This window comes from Amphiprion ocellaris, chromosome 8, assembly GCF_022539595.1.
Source record: "Amphiprion ocellaris isolate individual 3 ecotype Okinawa chromosome 8, ASM2253959v1, whole genome shotgun sequence".
NCBI classification, from domain to species: domain Eukaryota; kingdom Metazoa; phylum Chordata; class Actinopteri; family Pomacentridae; genus Amphiprion; species Amphiprion ocellaris.
Genome location: NC_072773.1, coordinates 32040724 through 32061962, shown reverse-complemented (window position 1 = coordinate 32061962; position 21239 = coordinate 32040724). Strand labels below are relative to the sequence as shown.

General features: G+C 39.7%; 1 protein-coding gene across 3 annotated transcripts; it reads left to right on the top strand.

The window, feature by feature from the left end:
* The first annotated feature begins 2146 nt into the window (after positions 1 to 2146).
* On the top strand, positions 2147 to 19684 carry atf7a (activating transcription factor 7a). 3 transcript variants are annotated; one of them, XM_055013095.1, is made up of 12 exons: positions 2147 to 2210; positions 7028 to 7099; positions 10761 to 10857; positions 11037 to 11149; positions 11498 to 11662; positions 11859 to 12007; positions 12330 to 12423; positions 12528 to 12647; positions 14260 to 14409; positions 14700 to 14888; positions 15230 to 15335; positions 16210 to 19684. In XM_055013095.1, exons 2-12 carry the CDS (start codon positions 7052 to 7054, stop codon positions 16440 to 16442), a joined length of 1464 nt encoding a protein of 487 aa, XP_054869070.1. In that variant the 5' UTR covers positions 2147 to 2210; positions 7028 to 7051; the 3' UTR covers positions 16443 to 19684. The 3 variants fall into 3 exon arrangements, with proteins under 3 accessions (XP_054869070.1, XP_054869069.1, XP_023123588.1); XM_055013094.1 differs by lacking the exon at positions 2147 to 2210 and having other exon boundaries at positions 6986 to 7099; positions 16216 to 19684; XM_023267820.3 differs by lacking the exon at positions 2147 to 2210 and having other exon boundaries at positions 6986 to 7099.
* Positions 19685 to 21239: the final 1555 nt, after the last annotated feature.

Here is a 21239-nt window from a genome sequence, read left to right as displayed (position 1 = left end):
AATTCAAAAATTCAGCAAAAGAATTCCCTAAATTTCTGAAAATTTGCAAAACCTTCAGGAAGAAAATTCCAATAATTCCTTAAAAGTTTCCCTTAAAAGTTTTGTTTAAAAGAAAAAAAAAATCCCCAAAATTTGGCAAGAACATTCTTGTAAATATTTTCAATAAAATTCTTCCAAAAAAATCCTAAAAATATCTAAAGTGATTATATATATATATATATATATATATATATATATATATATATATATATATATATATATATATATATATATATATATATATATACATATATACATATATACATATATACATATATATATATATATATATATATATATATATATATATATATATATATATATATATATATATATATATATATATATATCAGTAAAAACTATATTTGTCCACATTTTCAAATTTTAAAATGGGTCAATTTGACCCGCAGGATGACGCGAAGGTTAAATACTACTGAAGCAGTTTCAGACTCTGGGGGAACGTCTGCTCTGGACCCTGACGAAATGTATGACACAACAGGGAATTTACCCAGCAAGTTTAGATTGATTTTGATTCTGAGAAACAAACAAAAAAAACCACAATAACAACAAGAACAAACCAACTACAAAATGGTGAAGAAGTGGAGAAAATATACAGTCAGGGAAACTGTACATTTTACTGCAAAAGCTAACCTTTCAGTTCTCAGAATATCCATTGGGGGTCTCTCTAGCCTTGTCTCTGAATTCACTGACTTGCAAAGCAGTCTCTGAATGAGAGACAATTTATAAGGTTAAGTAACACTGAATGTGGATGACATCAGCTGGTTTATACTTAATGCAAAATGCACTCACAGACTTCTGAGCAGAGCTGACTTAGCATCAACTGTTATTTTTATGTGTTGATTTTCATTTTTTTGGTCAGAGAAATGGCAAATGGATAATATTCACTCATTTGAATGAAAAAGTGTGTCAAAACTTTTGCCTGCTAGTGTGAAATGTAAGCCTCAAATGAGCTTTTGCACAGAAAGCTCAACACACACAATGTCTAAATCACCATTTTTGTACCCTTCATGGTTTCAGCAGGTTTATACTGCCTTCTCATCAATCAGACAGAAATAAGCGATTGTGACTCTCATGAACAGTTTACCAATGAGTGAAATCCTTACTGCCTTTCTTGCTGTCTTTCTGTTAAAAAAATCTTACATCTGTATTTAATTAATTGCATATAACATGGAAAGTGTAACCTTTTATTTCTTACTGCTGACGTTTTGAAGCCCCTACATGTTTCATGTGATCAGACGCTACAAAAATAGTAATAAACACCTCAGATTTGCTTTTTTTCCCATTCTGTATATTTTTTTGCATTTATGTCACTAATTTGTCAACTTGGTTTATAAGTTTAATGAGGATTTTCTGAACAATATGCAACAATTGTGCAGAGATTTTGACTGTATTAGTAAGAATTCAACATTTAACTCATGCATATCTTTAAATTTGCTGGAAAACATGGTGCCTCTACAATATTCAAATAGGGTTAAACATGTTGATAGAAACAGCCAGGAAATTAACATCAGAACTGATTATTGGCTGTTTTACAAAACCATTTTAGGAATATCATCTTGCATTAAAACTGCCAATTTACTAATAACTGTTAAAATGATTCTTTATAAATGTGAACAGGCTAAAGATGCAAGCTTTGGGTGTTGAAGTGTGCTCATGGCTCCAGAATTTTGCAGGAAATGACAGAAGCTTGTTCGAACAATTTATCATTAACTGGAAAAATGTCTCTTTGCCAATGTGAAATGGCTGAAATAATAAACTGTTTCGCTGCCAACTTAATTTTACTTAAAATATGTGAAAGTTTGCATGTCTTCTGTGTAAATATACTGCAGTTTGTCCATTTACTCATCCAGTGTTGTTTCCCTTAGCACAGCTGTCATTAAAAGTGTTGAAAGGACAAACAAAATATTAAACAAATGTTAAACACAATATATATGAACATATATTAAACGTATTAGAACAGCAGCATACTTAAAATTATGAAATTAAATAGTAAAATTGTGCCGAAATTAAACATCATCTCGTTCTGGCGTCTGGATACATATTTCAAAGTGTGGCTCCTGAACTCTCGCGATAACTCGACGTCGAGGGGCGTGCCAAATTCCAAGAGAGAGGAGAGGAGAGGGGAGTCAGATAGAGAGAGGGGCGCGAGGGTGAGTTTGTAAACACTTTATTAACCTTTAAATTCACCACAGATTTGTCGACTACACTAATCTATAACAAAGTTGCACTCCGCTCGACAGTTTTTGGCGTTAGTTGTTGCCCAAACGACGCATCGTTGTAATTGTCAAAACTGTTGTGGCAGCTCCAACGTTTCATTCGAACCCACTGTCTCGCTTTGCACTCAAGTGTCAGTCCGCTAATCAGCCAACTGCTAGCTTTTTTGTGAGCTTTTTGCGATTTTAAATTGTCTTCGACGCCTTTAAAACACCCCGGTTGACTTTGGGTGCGATTAAATCGGTGTTGGAGCCCGTTTGTTGTCATGGCAGAAAGTGTTACTGGCGCTGTTGTTGCTCACTTTAAACGTGCGTTCGGCCTGTTGTTAACGCTAGCCACGGCAGCTAGCCATTAGTTTTGCGTGGATACAAAAAAGTTGATTTCGTGATTTGAACCAATAAGAATCGGCTCGCTGCTGTTATTGACAGGGTTCAAAGCTATGCGTGCTTTAGTTGCTGCTGACTGACGTGCTTATGGCCAATTGCTGAAAAGAAAAGGCGGTCTTGTTACGGGAAAAGGCTGGGCTAAGTGTGTCCGTACGTAGCAGGAGGTAATGGAGGCTAAAAAAGACAAACCTTTTCAAGCCAGTCAGCGTTGTCTGGAAGAAGGAACTAAAAGTTTGAAGGACTTTGTGGATTCATTTTGACTTCTTTCGCATGTTTGCATTGATTTTGTTTTGTTTTATTTGCGGTACAATGTGCTGTGGAGATTATTTGGGTCTGCAAGAAGTCTCAAAAAAACTCTGTCTCAAGTAATAATGATATCCATAGTATTGCAATTTGAACTGTTGAACGCCCCACGATCCCTATCCCCATGTCAACACCTTCGTTAGGAATGTAGGTCATGTTTTTGGCAGAGTTGTACTTCATTCCATCACATAGAGAAGTATTACACCAGAGAAAACTGCAGTATGTTTGGTCCAGACGTCTTGACCCACTCTCAGAAATGACATACATTTGAATTTCACTGCGACATAAATGTTCTTTACTGGTGAATAAATGCATGCTTTTAGGTTTACGTGAGAGATATCAAGTTAATCTATTCAATTATTGATTTGTTAATTCATTACTGGACCGATGATGCTATAGAGCATTAAGTATAAATTATTAAGCAAAGCATTAAAGGCTATATTGCTCCTGCTTCTGGTGTAAAACCAAACAAAACATTGCCCTGATTTTCTTTTTAAAGTGGCAGTTATAGAACCAACACCTCACAGTCAGTGCTTGTTAGAGCTGCGGACCACAAATCAAATCGGCACAGTGTTTCTGATTTAATTTTAGAAAACTGCCTGGGGTCCATCCTGTATTGTCCTGCATTGTCTGCTAGCTCGGCATGGATTCAGCTTTTAGGCCTTGTTAGTTATGCAGACGCGGATATAGGATTTCATTTGTTCCATTTGCTAAATCTTGTGTTCGCTTTGCTTACATAAATATATATCGGCTGCTGCACGTACCCAGCCGCAACCTAGATGTCCTGTCACAAAAGCTCACAGACTTCACCTGTTACCCTGCAAATATTTATGATACTTACCAACTGCTGACCGGCGTTTTCTTTCTTTTCACTATTTCACAAATTTGCTCTCTCTCTCTCCCTCCTTCAGTTCTTTTTCTTTTTGTGGGGTCTCCCCTACCCTTTGGCAATTTAAGCCTCAGATTCCAGAGTCATGGCTGCAGTGCGAGCTATTAATACAGTTTGTTTAGTCAGTTTCCTAGCAGGCTGCATCAAACACTGGATGGCTGTGGCTGATTATAGCTGGGACTTGTTCCCTTACACCTGCTGAGTTGGAGAAATCCAAGTTAACGGTGGGACTTTGGCAGCAGCTCAATGAGAAAGACAGGAATTAGGGCACTTTGACTGCTTACATGTCACCTTGGATGAAAGAAGGCTAAAATAGGTGCACTTGATATCAAAGCCTGTAATGAATATGAGTGATATGCATCAGGACTGATGTGACTGGCCGACTGATTTATTGTGTCTGATATACAGTTGAGGCCTGTATGAAGCAGACATTTTACAGGGTGCAGTAAAACTTTAAACTGTCAACTCATTCAGTTATTCTCAGTTTACTCTTAGTGAGACTCATCTGACAGTCGAAGTAATAAATTAGCAGCACCATTTCTTCCTCCATACATCTGATTCTAGCAGAGGATTACAGATAGCACTGCTTAAGAAAAGTCCTCAACACATCTGTTTTAATCAGGTTAAGATATTGGTTGGGGCAGCTATGAAACAAGTGGTATTTTCCACCCCTGTCATCTGGAATTTATGGTGGACTTTCCACAAAATCAAATCCCACATTTCATGTTGGTGCCAGCTCAGCCAAGTTAATGTCTAGCATGTCTTTAGTAAGATGTAAACTCTGAAATCTGTTCCCACTCCTCACGCCAGATGTGTCCATTTCCCCACACAGTCCACACCCTTGGTATAATGAGCTAGATGGAGTATCTCGTTTGCAGACACATCTCTGCCCAAATAGACTCAGTGGATTGGAGGCACTTTGTGAGGGCCTTGGCACTGACCTGTTGCCTTTCTCCAGAGCATGGGAGGTCTGCAAAAAATCAGACGGCTTCGCTTTATGGACTTTGATGTCTGCAGACAGGGGCAGCTTCTGCTCACAATACGATGCAGACCCCACTGCTCATAAATACATGGAGCTGAGAGACACAACAGTTACAGGCTCAGCGTCATGGGAGAGCGTCGTATTCCAGCGCAATGCCTCAGTAATCATGTGTTGGCTCAGGGGCAGCTGTCCTCGGCAGAGAGAGAAATGGAGGGAGGAAGGAGGAAAATATACTGACTTCAACATTGGGAAAACTTTCAGACATTTATACCTCGCCAAAATAATGAATAATCTGTCCCACTCAATAATGTTAGACGACATTCTCAACTCATGTAATAGGTACAACAGAGGTTAATGTGGTCAGTAACTCAGTAATATTAGAATACTTAGTTTTACTGCAGCTTGCTTTCCAGTCGATGGATTAGCTGCACGTATTAAGCTTTTAAAGCAACTTTTAAAATTAACATGATGGAACAAGTTTTACAAGCAAGTCAAAACAGCACAAAAGCTTAGAGATGGAGCATAGTGGAAGTAAAAGTGTAGGAGGAAACAAAATCTTGGATGTACATTTTGAAGGGTTCATAATAAATCTTTAAACGTAGTCGGTATTTGGCTCATGACTGTGGTGTCATGAACAGAACCTTACCGAGTATGCTACATATGCAGCGTATACGTAATATTCAGGGGCTTTTGTTCATTGAATTGTGTCTGCTTGTATACATAACAAAGTCCTTGATGCGTGTTGGTAGTTGCTGCTCTGTTAGCAGGACGGCATTGTGTAATAGCTGCCAGACGTCACTTCAGGCCAGCTGAGAGTGCTAAAACATTAATGCCCACCGCTCCCCCTCCCCACCGATCCCCTGATTTAAATTTAATGAGTTATTTTTCTAAACTTCCCAGTTTGTCTTCACATGGAGCGTTTTTCAGCCGCTCAGAGCAGAGCAGGGTGGGGTGCTTTGGTGGAGTCGGGGATGGGGTTGAGTTGCTGATAGAAGCTTTGCACAGCTTTAGTGTTCAGAGCTATCCTTATGTGCCACTATTTTTACAGTATAATAAAATATTTATACTCTGCCAATAACTCACTAATAAAATCTGTCTTTGTGTTATTGGAATCGGTACAAACATATCAGACATGAGCTTCCGCAAAAAAGGAGCGATTATACACTAATAACTTTAAGTCAAAATGATCATTTTAGAATAAAGTCTAACATTTTTGTGGCATATATCTGAGATTATGCTATCTATGCCTATTAAACTGTAGTAACAGTGCTTTTCTGTGCTGTTTGCTTTTAAAATTTAGGCTTTTATTATAATTCACCTTGCTGTCATCCAGCAAAGGTAGATTTTACAATATTTAGTACATATTTTGAAATTCTTGTCACTAAAACAAACTTAACAGTTTAAGGTTGTTTTTTCCTGGGCTTAAACTGCAGTAAAGTGGCACTGTCTTCTACACTTATTTGACTGTTATGTCTGAGTCAAATGACAATGAAACACCTCCGCCCTACTTGTTCATCTCATGTCACTCTCCCCTCGTTTATGTTATTTTATGAAAGCACCAGTACTCATACTGAAAGTATCGTAGCATCATTGGTATTCATGAGAAAAGAAAAAGGGGTTAACAAGTACGAGTGAGGTACAGTAACAGGTAAGCGTGAATGAGCCATTGTGTGGTATTAGTGCTGTGAATTCACCTGTGAGACTGCAGTAAGTGGATGTGGAGATGACTGAAACGGAGGCAGAGTGCAGAGAGAAAAGCTGAATCAGAGAGTGAGTGACACTGAACGAGAGGTACAAGAAGGGGAAAGGTTGCAAGGTGCTGGAGAGGTGAGGAGAAGGAGTGGTAATGAGAGAAGGAGGGATCGGAGTAGATTGAAAATGAGACAGAGGCGAAGGCAGAAGGAGAGGGAGATGTCTTTGTGTGAACGGTAGCTGCCGTCCTCTCTTGTAAGCCGCTCCTCATTGGCCAACCACAAGCCCCCCTGTGTGAAGGAAGTATCACCAGGGAAACTTCTTCTCGCTGCCTCTGTGCGTGTTTTCCTCCTTGCCAGGGTTATTTTTAAATAGCATTCGGCTTCCTGCTCAGACTAAAGACTACAAGCCACAGCATCCCTGTTTTGTTGTTTTCAGGATTTGCCAGTTTGCCAATCTCGAAAAGCCGTGGCAATGTTCTCCTCTTCCCCTCTCCCACAGTTACATTGCAAGCTTTTTGCAAAAATGGGGGACGATCGACCTTTCGTGTGCAACGCTCCTGGCTGTGGACAGGTAAGTCCTCTCTCTGCATGTCCTGGGTTTCAGGTGTGTGTATGTGGTATGGATTGACATTTTTGTCTCTTTCTAAGCGCTCTGTAGAGGTTCACAGTCACTACTAATGATAGAAACTATTGTACTTTTTAAAGAAAGCTCATTAAAAGCAAAATTAAACACATAATACTTGAGAAAACACCTTATTTCAGTGGAACTAAGCTTTTTATATATATATATATATATATATATATATATATATATATATATATATATATATATATATATATATATATATATACTACAGGGCAACTTAACCCTGAAAACACCTCTAGTTTGCCAACTTCACCTCTCACTACCAGCTTAACCTACCTGACTGTGAATTATGCACCTCTTAATGAACATCACACTGATAACATTGTAGCTAGCATGCTGTCTTGTCAGACAATGCCGTCTCCTTCAGCAGTGACTCACTGGAAGCTCCAGTGAGTAATCAGAGCACAGTTATTGTTTCAACCTGTCACTGCTGACTTCTAGTGCCTGCAGACACAGGTTTGAGCCACGGCAGTGACTCAGCTGAGTGCCAGTAGTGCGCTCACATGCCAGTTGCGTGGTTTATTGTCGGGGCTTGGCTTTATATCACAGAAAAAGAAGAAGAAAAAAATTAAAAGAAGTACATTCTAGGACTCATGATTATTCAACACAGGAAATGTCACGTCTGATGTTGTGCTCATTTAGCTGTCTGGTGCTGTGTTTAGCTGGGTGTGATATCCTTGGAGCTAGTTTGTCTCTCCTGGGGTCCGGAGGAAGAAAGCATTAATGCGGTTGTGAAACATTTGGGATTCATCAGACATCTTCCATTCACTGATCAGAAGTCATCTGCTGGATTGCGGTTTGAGCAACAGCCGTGCAGAGCAGTTAAACATACATGTTCGATGAATAAATGATGATCTGTTTGGTTATTTTCTTCTCAGAACATCATGGACACAGAGGCACAACTTCTTTCCTTTGACATGTCTCTGTGATGTAAATACTCTGAATATTTCATTTGTAAATACCATTATTAATTTAGTTGACATTTAAAACAACAGAATCACATGAAAGCTTTTCGAGGCAAAGTGACGTTGGCGACGATGCGGGTCTGCAGCTGTGGAGCTCAAGCCTGTGTTGTTTGAGTGTTAAACTACTGTATAAACAAGTCTGGGTGTGCAATATAGCACCAGATGTTTCAGTGAATTTTACAGGAGATTCACAAATTTTAAAACCACATTACTTCACTCATTGCTTTTTACAGCAGAGGGCAAGAATAAAGTGGAAACACAATTGAACTGAAATGTTATTACTGCATAAAGTTGTCACTGTAAGCTTGTTAGCTACAGATCAGCGTTAAACTGTTTTCGGAGTTGTGTTTTTGGCCATGTGACAAATATTAGACTACTGTCACTTTTTTTTAGCTCTCTTTTGGTGTCTGCCAACTCCTCAGGGAAATATGTGGCTCTGTGGCTGATAATTAAACCTGCAATATGGAGAAAAATCTCACAAACAGTCAATACATGCCTACAGCGCTTGTCCTGGCTGCCAATTAACTTCTTTTTTAACGGTTACATTTTTTATCAAGAGCATCAGAAACCTTTCTTAGACACTTCACAGGTTTTCCCCTGGTTAACTCCACCATAGTCGCTGGAGCTTACTGTGTCTCTGTTGCTACAGTTGCTGCTCTTTTCAGCTCTGGCAAAACAAACACTGCTGGTTGATGCAGAACACATCAGAACCAGTATAAAAGTGTGGGAATGTCACCAGAGACACCAGATTTCAAACTACAAGCTAAAGTATACGACAAAACACGAAGAGATTCACCAGTGGCTAACAGACTCAGTTTGCATTACGTGAACTTTATTGTGACGAGCATTCATTTACATGTAAAAGTCCTTCACTTTAGCTTCAATCCATTATGGTAGTGACTTTTTCTTTTCTGAATAAAGCTACCCACTGCAGCTAGAGTTGGGTTGATTTTTTTCTTATTCCAAAACGGTGAAAAAGTCTTTGTAGTAGTAGTAAAATTACGAGTCATTTCTCTGTAGGTTGTTACTATAAGCGACACCTTTCACAGAACACAGTCATTCATCCAAAGTATTGTCAAAACATTAGTAAGCACAGGTTGTATGGGCTATTAAGGCACAAGCAGCCAAAGAAGAAGTTTACTGAAATAAAAGATTATCTAGAATTTGGCAAATGTCAAAAATTTTATCAGATTTATCACATAGAAGAATAATTAAACAGAACTGCAAACCTGAAAGATATTTGATTTGACACTTTCCAATCCTCTGTGCTATAAATACATTTTGGTTGGCGCCTAAAATATTCAGCCCAACACATTTGCTAAATAGCTGTAGTATACCTACACAAAGTGTCAATTATAAATATCTTGCTGGCCTTTAATAATATCAGCCTGATTATATTTATCTATGTACGTCTGGGTTATGAAACATCCTTCTATGTTACTAGTATATTATGTACAAATGCAGGTTTACTACTGCCCTTAACCGCCAACAGTTGTCTACCAGGAAAGTCTGAATCATGCCCGTAATAGAACCAGCAATGATTGACTCCTGGCTTTGCTTGGGGTTTTCCTTTTACCAAGTTAACAACAACAACAACAACAACAGCAGCAGCCCACCCATTAGATGATGGACAGTTTTTATTGCATGGGGAGGGGTAATCCTAGCTGCTATTATCTCATACAGGGAGATTAGTTGAAGATAGTTTCCTCTTCAAGACCTAGCCGCCATGTTCAGAGGGAAGAGACAGATGAGACGTATAGTTGTATTGGTGATGCTGCCTGGTAAGGCTAAAAATAAGGCCCCTGACACTTGACTGTGTTTCCACTTCACTCTCACGACTGAACTGCAACTTGGCACCCTAAAATAGGCTGCAGTGAATGGTGAATAGGCTGGTGCCAGAGCAGAGATTATTCCTCCTACGTCTCACAGTGAATCACTTCGCCACTTCTCAAAAGAAGTTCCATGTCTCAGAGGATGGCTGTCAGTGCTCTCCGTGACATGTCTGATTTGTCCTACTGCCAGACCTCCTGCTGCTTCCGCTCTGGATACCCGATAGGAAACAGAATATGCACTAATGCAGAGCTCTAGAGAGGCACAGTTTACATTATCCATATGTTTGACACGCCAACTACTTTGGTAACAGTGAGTTCCACTTGCATTTGCAGGATCTGTTTTGATCATTTGATATCCGTTTACGGTGACAGTAGTCTTTACACTTATTCATCAAGTTGTTGACATTTTCAGCTGCTGCTCATTCCTGTTGTTGAAATCATTTCAGTAATCGTAGCCCTCATCCATACTATCCCTTTATTTTTTTCTAGGAATTTTTAGTCACTGTATGACTATTTAAGCCTGTATCCTGTGGCTATAATGGGCCTGTACAGGGCTTTTTAGACATAAAGAATTGTACCCCACAGATTCAGTTTTCTTTGTGGTTTGTTACAATGTTTATAGGCTGCATCTCCAAGAGATTATCTGTCTGTGATTTTTGCAATATGATATATGGGTTAATGTAATATAAACTGTCTCTGCAGGTCACTAGGACACAGTTACTATTACCTGCAGGGTAATTCATATAATGGTCTTATCTTTCCTGTTTTCTTTCTGTTCACTTGCTCCAGAGGTTTACCAATGAGGACCATTTGGCGGTACACAAGCACAAGCATGAGATGACTCTGAAATTTGGACCAGCTCGGACCGACTCTGTTATTATTGCAGGTACTGTTCCTCTATAAGGCCCAGTGCAGGTGTACCATGTTGATAAATGTGTTCCTCCAGCATTCAGACAAAGACTGTTTAGCACACCTTTACATGGGTTTCCATATTCAGTTCTCAGTGTGAACAAAGTGTGATAATGTTCTTTTCGATAGTCATGTATGTTCATTGCCTTTTCTCAGACCAGACACCCACTCCCACTCGTTTCCTAAAGAACTGTGAGGAGGTTGGTCTGTTTAATGAGCTTGCCAGCTCCTTCGAACAAGACGACGATGACAAGAGGGCCAAGAACTCTGTAAGAAAGGACTGGGTTTGTGCACTTTTTATGTGTGCATGACTGCATCTATTGCTATGTACAGAAACTATTGGGGTTTTCTGCAAAGACTCCAATGTCGTGAAAAATTACATTTTGCTTACTTTGTTCTTACCATAAGTGTTGATGTAGTCAAAAATTCTAGCTTGAAATTCCTGCCATAACCATTTTGCATATTAATCAGCATGCTAAGATTATCTAATTTGAATGGTTCTGTATTTTATTGCACTTAAAGTAGTGTTTCGTACGCCCTAAGCTGTGGCTACCCACTTCCTTTTTTATATTCTCTTGTCTATGAGTGGTGTGAACTTATTTTGTCTCACTTCTCAGCTCCCTGCTGCCAACTCTGTAGCTTTGGACATGAGCCTTCAGACACCATCAGACGTGAAGGTGAAAGAGGAGGCGCCTGTAGAGGTTGATTCTTCACCACCAGGCAGCCCTGAATCTATTTCTGGGAATTCAGACAACAACAGGGAGCCTCTAGTTAAAGTAAAGGTAGGACAAAGGGGAATTGCTTTAGTGTATAGAGTACAGGTGTGTAACCTTGAGTGATGTAGAAAAAGCATAGCTCATTATACACTATTATGGTTGCAGTATTACAACAATTTGTTTTAAAATACTACAATATTTTCATAAAATAATGCCTGACACAAAAACTGTGTTTCACTAAATTACATCGCTAATCTCCTAGGACTCACCATCCAGGAATTCAGCCCCCACTCCGACTATCGTGCGTCCAGGTTCCCTCCCACTACACTTGGGCTTTGATGCTCTTCAGCCCACCATGCCGTCACCCACCTCTGTCATCACACAGGCACCACCTTCAAATCGTACTTTGGGGTGAGTATCATTCAGCATCCATGTGCTGACCTCTGCTAACCTTTTTAACCTTGATCTGGCTCTAAAATCTATCTTATGTAGCTTTTAAGCTTTTGAAAACACATTTTTCATTGCATACTGTGTAACAGAATGACAGCATCACGTGTATGTTCTTACGAGTGAACCGTTTACATCACAGATGTCAGGATGTTTTTCCACACTGTAAAACTTAAATGTATTCGTTGTGTGTATGTTTTTGACTTGTGCGTTTGAGAAGTTTTTGTCTGCACTTTTAAGTGTGTATTTTGGAGTATAAATACAATCCCATATGTGTGTTTTCTAGTTCACCAACCAGCCATTACCCCATGATGATGCTTCCCTCTGGTCAGGCAGTGCCAGTTCTCCCTGGACCCGTACAGATGCCGTCTGTCATTAATGTAAGGCGAACCAGCTGTCTAAAAATGTTGTATCTTAACTTTACAGCTGAGAAGTTGGTTAAGTTTTAATCCATATGTATTTGTGTATCATATATGGTCTCCAGCTGGCCCGACCCATGTGCATGGTACCCAACATTCCTGGGATCCCTGGTCCTCCTCTGGGAGGCAGCAGCAGCGGCTCTAACTCCCCCTCTGGCTACAGCATCCACTCAGAGGCCAAGATGGTCAGCACTAGATGAGCTCTCTATTTTTATATCTTTATCTGTTTTATTTCTTTTTTGTCTCCATCTTCGCCCTCCAGCCTTCCTCTGCGCTGGCTCAGTTTGTTCATCATATGACTCTTAACTGCAGTTACTTGTTATTTAACCCTTACAGTCAGTAAATATAATTTGTGCTGAAGTTATGATACTGCAAAGCACACACAGACTTTTGTGCCAAGTTCCCAATTCTAAACCAGGTGGAGCTGTTCAAGTTTGGGTGCTGCTAAAGTTATTATAGCACTTTATTAGATCCTTTTATTTGCACAAACTGCCTTCTCCTTCAGTTATTAGTTTGAGTATCATTGGTGTAAGTAAAGGCTGGGGGTGTTTTGCTAGCATGCACATTTTTTTCTGGGCCAACACATGGTTCTCTTAGTACCAAAAGATCTTTGTCAGAAGACCGCGGTCTACGTAAATGTGCTGTTTCACAGTTTTGTGCCTTCAGGGCCACAGTCATTTTTTCTAAATAATTACTGCTAGCTGGATAATGCACCATCACAAAGTGACAACCACAAATCAGCAACGTCCAGCAGTATCAAATGAAAAATTGTTCCAGGAATATGTAAAGCCTCCAGAGCTCAAACCAATTCTAAAAGGTTGAGTTAGAACAGGATGTCACATGAATGTCTGGCTAGTAGCAAACTGGAAGTATATAACACGATCAGGCCAGCATCGGCAATGATGTCTGTGAGTTAAACATCTTTTGAAATCCTTAGAGAATTCTGCCTTTTCCGTTGTAAATAAATTAACTTATATCACTCAACTCTTTATATACTTAAAATCCCTCTCTTGGCATTGTTTGAATCCCAAAAAAATCACCCCCGTGTGTCAAAGTTACATGTTTTGTTGTTTTTTTTCATGAAAATAAGCCCCTATGATCTGTGAAGTCCCTGCCTCTCTTTCCATGTACCCCTCTGCTACTTACTGCAGTTCAGGCTCACCAGCTCACTGATGACTCTATTCAAACATTGTAAAACTACTCTGTGCTACACAATTACAAATTATAGTATTCAACTATTTCAGCAATTCATGGTCAACCTGGAAACTAACTGTGAGGAAGAACAATTATAGAGAAAGTCTCACCCTTCAAGCTGTCAGGATTGATTATTTAGGTTTGTTACGTATGAAACCTGGAAGTCTGAATCCATGTTTTGGAGACTGTCATTGGTACACTGCAGTTCTAAGGTGGAAATACTCAACCTTGCTTATTTTGCCATGCTTTTAAACCATATGGACATGTTACAAGGTCAAAAATCAATTTTTTTCAAGAGAAGATCTTAAAGTGTGATCAACACATTACTTCCTGCAAAATCAAAGATTACTCCAAGTTGTTCTTACTGAAACTCTAAATATGTTGCTGGGTTAAAATGGAGCTTGTGCATTGAGATCATCAATGTGTTATTGCTATTAAATCTGACCTACTTTCTTTGCATTTTTTCTGTGATTAGCTTTTCTCTACAGGGATGAAGCAGTTTCTTTTGTACTTAGATTGCACTGTTCATACCGTGGGTGTGTGCTGTGTATTGTGGTCCCTGTGTTTGTTATTGATGTTACTTATGTAATTGATCTCCTGCAGCGTCTGAAGGCAGCACTGTCCCAGCAGAGCCCGTCAGGACATAGTATGGGACTCATGGCCATGGGCAGCAGCCCCATGGTACCTCAGAAGGCAGAGCAGAGCCAGCTGCTTGTCCAGCATCCAGATGCTCCATCACCTGCACAACCTCAGGTATTTTATGTTGTGCTTAGTAAATACCTTTGAGGTCCAGTACCAATGTTCTTTTAACTTGGAAAGTTTAAGAAACAACAGAATATAACTGAACGAAACCTTGGCTCTTATGTGGCGTACCGCCTGTTTAAAGTTGCAAAAAACTTGTGTTGTACTTGTGTGGAGATGACTATTATGTGTGCTGGCTAAAATGATGAAACAATGACTCAAACTTCCCTTTTCTTTCTCGTCATCTTCCCCTCACTTGTTTGTCTGTTTCTTTCTAACCATTTCCCCTCTTCTCCCTCCAGGTATCTCCAGCACAACCTACAGGTGGGCGTCGACGGCGTACGGCAGACGATGACCCCGATGAGCGAAGGCAGCGCTTCCTCGAGAGGAATCGGGCGGCGGCATCGCGCTGCAGACAGAAACGCAAACTGTGGGTCTGTTCCCTAGAGAAAAAGGCCGAGGAGCTCAGCTCTCTGAACGTCTCTCTGTCTGTGAGTAGGCTTGGAGTGGGTGGACGGGGATGACATGTAGTGTTAGTGTACAAGTCCACAACAACTGTGCACAGTTGATTGGCTCCTAGTAGCTGTGGAAGTTTGAGAGGTGGATTCCAGATACGAAAATCAGTTTAATAATTTTACGAATGAACCAGGTTGCAACACTTGGAGCCCATTTCAACTTGTGTCACATCTGTAGTTTTTAGTCATTTTTATGCTGTAAGCCTGTTAGTCCACTGCCAGCTATACTGCAAGTTTAAATGGTCTCTTTATTTTAAATCATTTGCGATGTATATGAACTATTAAGTATTGATCAGCCTGGTTTTCCACCCTGTCAGAATGAAGTGTCTCTTTTGCGGAACGAAGTGGCTCATTTGAAGCAGCTGCTGTTGGCCCACAAGGACTGTCCTGTAACCACCCTACAAAAGAAGACTGCCTACTTAGGTGAGCTAAGACAGATATACATCCTTTCTCACCTGATGGTATTTAAAGACCCAGAAAACTTAATTTCGAATTGTATTTTTTACATATGTAGAAATACCTGCAAAGCATAGAAAGCTAAAGTGAAACCAGAACTTTTTGGTTCTGATCAAGTAGTAAAAAGAATTTTGAAAACCCCATTGACATTCGAATTTGTGCTAAGAACTTAACATAAAGCTTTAGAACAGAGCCTTTCTCAACCGTATATCACTATGTAAATATATCTACATGAGGATGATAGTGTTATCTAATCATGTTTATTTTCCTTTAACAAATGTCGTTTCCATTAAGCTTTAGAGTAGACTGTGGGCTCAAGTCACAGTTTGACAGAAGTGTTGAGTCCCTGAGGGGAGGGGTCCGACTAGCTCAGACATGTGTAATAACAGCAGGACAAAGAGGAGTAAACAGGTGTTAGACTTCAGATGTTTGTGGTGGTGAGTTTTACAGATTACACTCAAGTTCCCATGCTGCCTTGGTTGCAGCATTTTAATCGAAATAGTTTTTTTTTTTAGAGTTTTGTTAGAATCACTAAGCTTAAATATCTTTTGGTAACGGCTGTAGAGGATTGAAATTAACCAGACAGGGGGAAAAAAAACAGTACAAGAAGCATTTTTTAGTGTCCGATATCTTTAAAGTGTGTTTTCTCATTCATAACTATTTGAAGCAGGTTTCCTGATTTTTGCACTGGAATAATGTTGCTAAATTTAGCTGCTTTTACTGCTAAGCAACCAAGAAAATGTCCAAAGCTATTCAGCATGGAAATAATTGAGTCCATTCAAGGTTGATGCATTTGCCAGTTTTATTCTAAATCTGTACTTGTGTTTGATTTTCTGTTAAGCTGCAGAAGAGAGCATGAAAGACACCTCGGAGCCGACAGGTTCTCCTGCCCCGGTGATTCAGCACAGCTCTTTGGCGCACAGCCCCTCCACAGGGCAAAACGGTTTGAGCTCAAGGGCAGCAGCTGAAGCCATGGCTATGTCTGTGCTGGCAGGAATGGGGCAGCAGCAGAGGGCTGAGAGTGGAGCCTCTCACATTATCATGGCTGCACAGTCTCAATCGGCTGCCAGATGATGAGCGATGCCACCGTGGCCCAGACTTGGCTCATCACCCAGGAGTAGAAAAGACTCCCACCTCCCAAGTTCCCTAATCTCCAAGCCTGAATTTCACATTTTGCTCTTCCCCACCTCCCTCTAACCCTCCTGTGGAGCCATCATGCTGTGGCCTGGAGCTCAGCAGCAGCCTTCTGGGAATGGACTGAGACTTTTGAGAGAGCTTCCTGTTCACTTTGCCATAGACTACAGGGGCTGGACTCCAATATCCCTTCCCCTGGTTCCCCCCTGTGCTTCCCTGCTCATCTCTCCCTAACCCTCAGTCAGAGTGACTCTTCACTGGACTGTATGACTGCATCGAATATACTGCCGTAATGAACTGCCCATGTGGACGCGTACCACACGTGTGCACAGTTTCAGACCCATAGATGTTACGTAAATATTCTTGATCAAACCAGATAGCAGACAACGCACAGGGCTTTACACTGTTTTCAGCAGGGAATAGTGCCTCGCGCTCCTCGACTTTTCAGCCATCCACACACCCACACATACCATCACAGCATACGTCCCTATACATCCTCGGCTCCAAAGATGCAGTAATTACCTAGAATGTCTGACGCTGATGCTCAGACCTCAGTTATTCACCCAGACCTTTTGGAAATGGTTCCAACTCAAAGCGATCTCAAGACGGACCCATAAACCTTACCTCATGTACACCCCTTTATGATAAAATGTATTAACTGTGTGTGTGATTGTATATTTATGTACATCAGAACATAGCAGTTTGCCTACTCCTGATCTGATGCATTATTAGCTAGATTGTTAGCATGTGACTTTTTCTAATAGGGTGTTATGTTCTTGATACAGTATGTGCAGCTATATTTTTTAGACTAATTGGCACATCCTCACATGTTAATCGCCAGAAACAAAACATGTTGGATTTTGACTTAGAATTAGTTTATTGGAGCAAGATTTTTCGTCTGAGCTGAAGGATATTGAATCCCTCTCATCCTTCATAGATTTCCTAAAACACAGGCAGGTAGTTTAGCGGTTTATTAGTTTTTAAGCGGATGCCTTTTCCATTTTAGATGAAACTATTCTCAAGACTGTGTTCGTCTGTGTGGGCCCTGGACTTACTGTAACTGTTATTTTCACACTTCTCAGGATGGTTGCACATCCTTGCTGCTCGTTGGAAGTGCGATGAACCCCTTAGTCTCTTTGCTCTTTACCAAACCTAAAATAAGCCATAACGACAACAAAAACAGATCTCTGGATCTCCAAAGACCACCTGGTACTTGTTCTGGTGACGGGAAGTAAATAGCCTGACTGTTATTTTATGATTCAGAGGTCACGGTGACAATACATCACTGTGTGTTACTTGCACTTAAACACAGTCTCGCATACAACGTCTGATAATTTTGCCTTAAGATCACATTGGTGCCTCTGATACTCCTGCTTCAACACACGCAGATTTGCTCCTGTGAAAAATAACAGCCTCAGAGAACTGTATTTGTCTTAATTTCATAAAATGTAAAGCAACCAATGGGAAACGAGAGATTTAACGACTCGCTGATGTTTCCCTGAAGTCTGTAAAAACAACACTTCATTCAGTGATAGTGTATTTGCTAAAGTGTAACAGTACATGTCTGTCATCTGGTGGAGAGACAAAGCAAAGACAATTTCAGTGGTAAAAGCTTTAAAGGCATAAAAACACAACTTGTGACTGTTTCTGAAAGGCTCCAGATCTTTAGCAATCCCACCGAGGTATTCTACCCAGATATCAATATATTTTTACACGAACACCGAAACAAGCGGTTTGCTTTTCTTGTTTTTCTTGTATATTTCTGTCCCTCTCCACCCCCATTTTGCCCTCTGTTGTCTGATATGATCATATATTTGCAAGATGTGATATTACAAAAACGAGATCTGTCTGTTAACACGCACCGATCAGCGACGACATTAAAACCACCTGCCTGATATAGTGCGTCTTCCCGGGCCGCCAAAACAGCTCTGACCTGTCTGAGCGTTGACACGGGAGCTCTGGGGGTCTGACACCGTGACGTTGACAGACGATCCTTTGGGTTGTGGGATGGGGCCCCCCGTGGATCAGGTTTTTTCCGGTGGATTTCCCAGATGCTCGGTCAGGTTGGGATATGGGGAGTTTGTAGGGTGGCCCATGGGCTCTTTGTTGTGTTCCTCAAGGTGTTTTTTTTAGCAGTTTTAGTGTTGTTGCAGGACACATTATCCAGGGTGTGGGTGGTACATGTCAAAGTAGCACCCACAAGGATTCATAGCAGAACAGTGCTTTATAACAAGACTTCCCCTGTCAGTGGTTTTAATGTTGCGGCTGCTCGGTGTGAGGACATGTCTTTATGCACTAAAGTTAATTGTTGCTTTGTATTACTATTCATTTTAAGTTTTTACAGTTGTCTTGTCCTGGTCTTTGTCAGAGAATTTTTTTTTTTTTTTTTTTTTTTTTTTAAATGTTTGTTTCCTCTTATCTGTACTGTATACACAAATGGGAAATTGCTCATCAACTTTAAAACTTTTACCTTTGACTGAACCTTTTATCCTACAGTCCCAAAGGCGACCCCAGCATTTTGTTGTACCTGCTGGCACTATATTTGCCTGGCAGTCCCGTATAGACGATTGTTCATATGAAATGACGATTCAAACTATATTTAGCTTTTATGTTTTCCTGTAGTTCATGTCATCTGCACCTTTTTCTTTCATTTGTTTTGTTTTCTTTTGTTGCGTGCTGTTGTCAGCACTATACAACCTTTGTCATAACGCTTCTGATTGTACTGATGAATATAGAGACTAATTTCTGTAACACAAAGATTGTTTTGTTTTTTGGTTTGTTTTCTGAACAGAAACATGTAGACCTTTTTCAAAAAAGAAATTTTATCCCCTTTGTTATATCTTCTAAGATGAATTTGGTCCCGTCTTTTGGCTGTTCTCATCTAACTTATTTTTTTAATTGGTCAAACAACAATATTCATTACAGTCTTTGGCCTATTAGTGTTAGTTAGAATTGTCGTGAAAAGAGCAATTGAATGAAAAATGCAACAATGTGAAAGTTGCACATAGTGTATTAATGGTTTTTCACACTCCCATTGTTGGACTGATGATTTCAAAATTTGTCCCTGTACTGTACATATCTGTACTATATGAATATATTTACTTTTCCATGCATGTCCAAGTGGAATACCATGAACACTTAAAGTGCTGCAGTTTTGATTAAAGAAACTACATCTAAATGAACATTATAGTGTTTGGTCTGTTTTCAGCTTCACTTTCTTCATGACAAAAGATATTTTCTGTTAAATAAGCCAGAGCTTGGTAAAATATGATATGAATGGGCGCCCAGAAAGCTCAACTGGTGGAGTGGGCAACCCATAAACAGGGGCTATCGTCCCTGACGCAGTGGCTTGGGTTCGATTCCAGCTCGTGACCCTTCGCTGCAGGTCTTCTCCCCTTTCTTCTACCAGCTTTCCTGTCTACTTCTCAACAAAAGGCATATATATATATATATATATATATATATATATATATATATATATATATATATATACATATATATATATAAAAGAGAGTATATGTATCATTCTATGCAGCCTGCTTTGTTCACAGTTTTCCCTACCCATTCAGTTGTTACTAATGAATTTTTAGAAAGAACTACAATAATATTTAGATATACTCTGGTTCCTATATTTAGTTATTCATGCACTTTTAACACTTTGATACGCAACATGGGTCAAAAATGACCCAAATCCAATGGAAAATGGGTATCTCCTCAACCACGCTACGCATCAAAGAGTTAAAATGCTATATAAAATTGTTTTGCTTCAGTGGTCAAAGCCGCTCAGGCAGCAATGTTACATTTTTATGTTATTTTGGCGCCTATATTTTACATTCAGCCATTGAAAACTTACGCTTTGTTGTGACTTAATTCCAATTTTATACCCAGTAGTTTTAAATTTTGGATCAAAACAGATAACTAAGTTTGTATCTAAAATTTAAGTCCTGCTATTCTGGCATTCCTTATCTCTTGTTTTATTTTCTCCCTTTGTCTCTGTTTCCACCCTTTATTGATTGCCCTCATTAGACATTTAAATCAAAACATAAAATAAAAATCTATCTACCTATGTCATCTGTTCAGGACACCAGGGTCCCTTCAAGGGCTTTCACTCAGCTTCAGTATCTGGAAAATCCTTGCTCTGGCCCTGCTTTAAAATTGATGTTTTTGGTTCTGAACTCGAGTAATTTTGGAAATGCTAAAAGTGACAGTAGCCTACAATTATGCTGTTATGTTCAGTTTGCTTTGAAGCTTGTTTTCCTTGTAAGACAATGTCTATGTTTCTCATAGGGAAAACATGATCATAACTTTTTGCAAGCCATCCTTAATTGCAGAGGCACTGGGTGGAAGGGTATATTTATTTTTATAATGGTTACAGTCTGAATGCCACATCAGCCTATTGAAGATGGTCATGAGTGCTTAGAGTTCTGGATTTATACTGGAGCAGTTTTCAGCTCTAGTACATGAACTTAGGTACAAATGGAAAACAAGTTCTTCCTCTAAAGTAGGATCAAAATCAGGCGAGGGACCCTACAACCTACCTAGACCTTTCCTGCCTTCAGATACTGTGTACACTTTGCTATTTGACTGGTCGATGTATTGACTAGTAAACAGACCAAAAAATGAAGAGCAACTACTTATATAATTGATTAACAGTTGTCTGCTTATTTAGGTATGTTTCTGACACACACTCTATGTAGATAAACTGAAAGCGGCTGCAAGAATCAGTGTTTATCACAC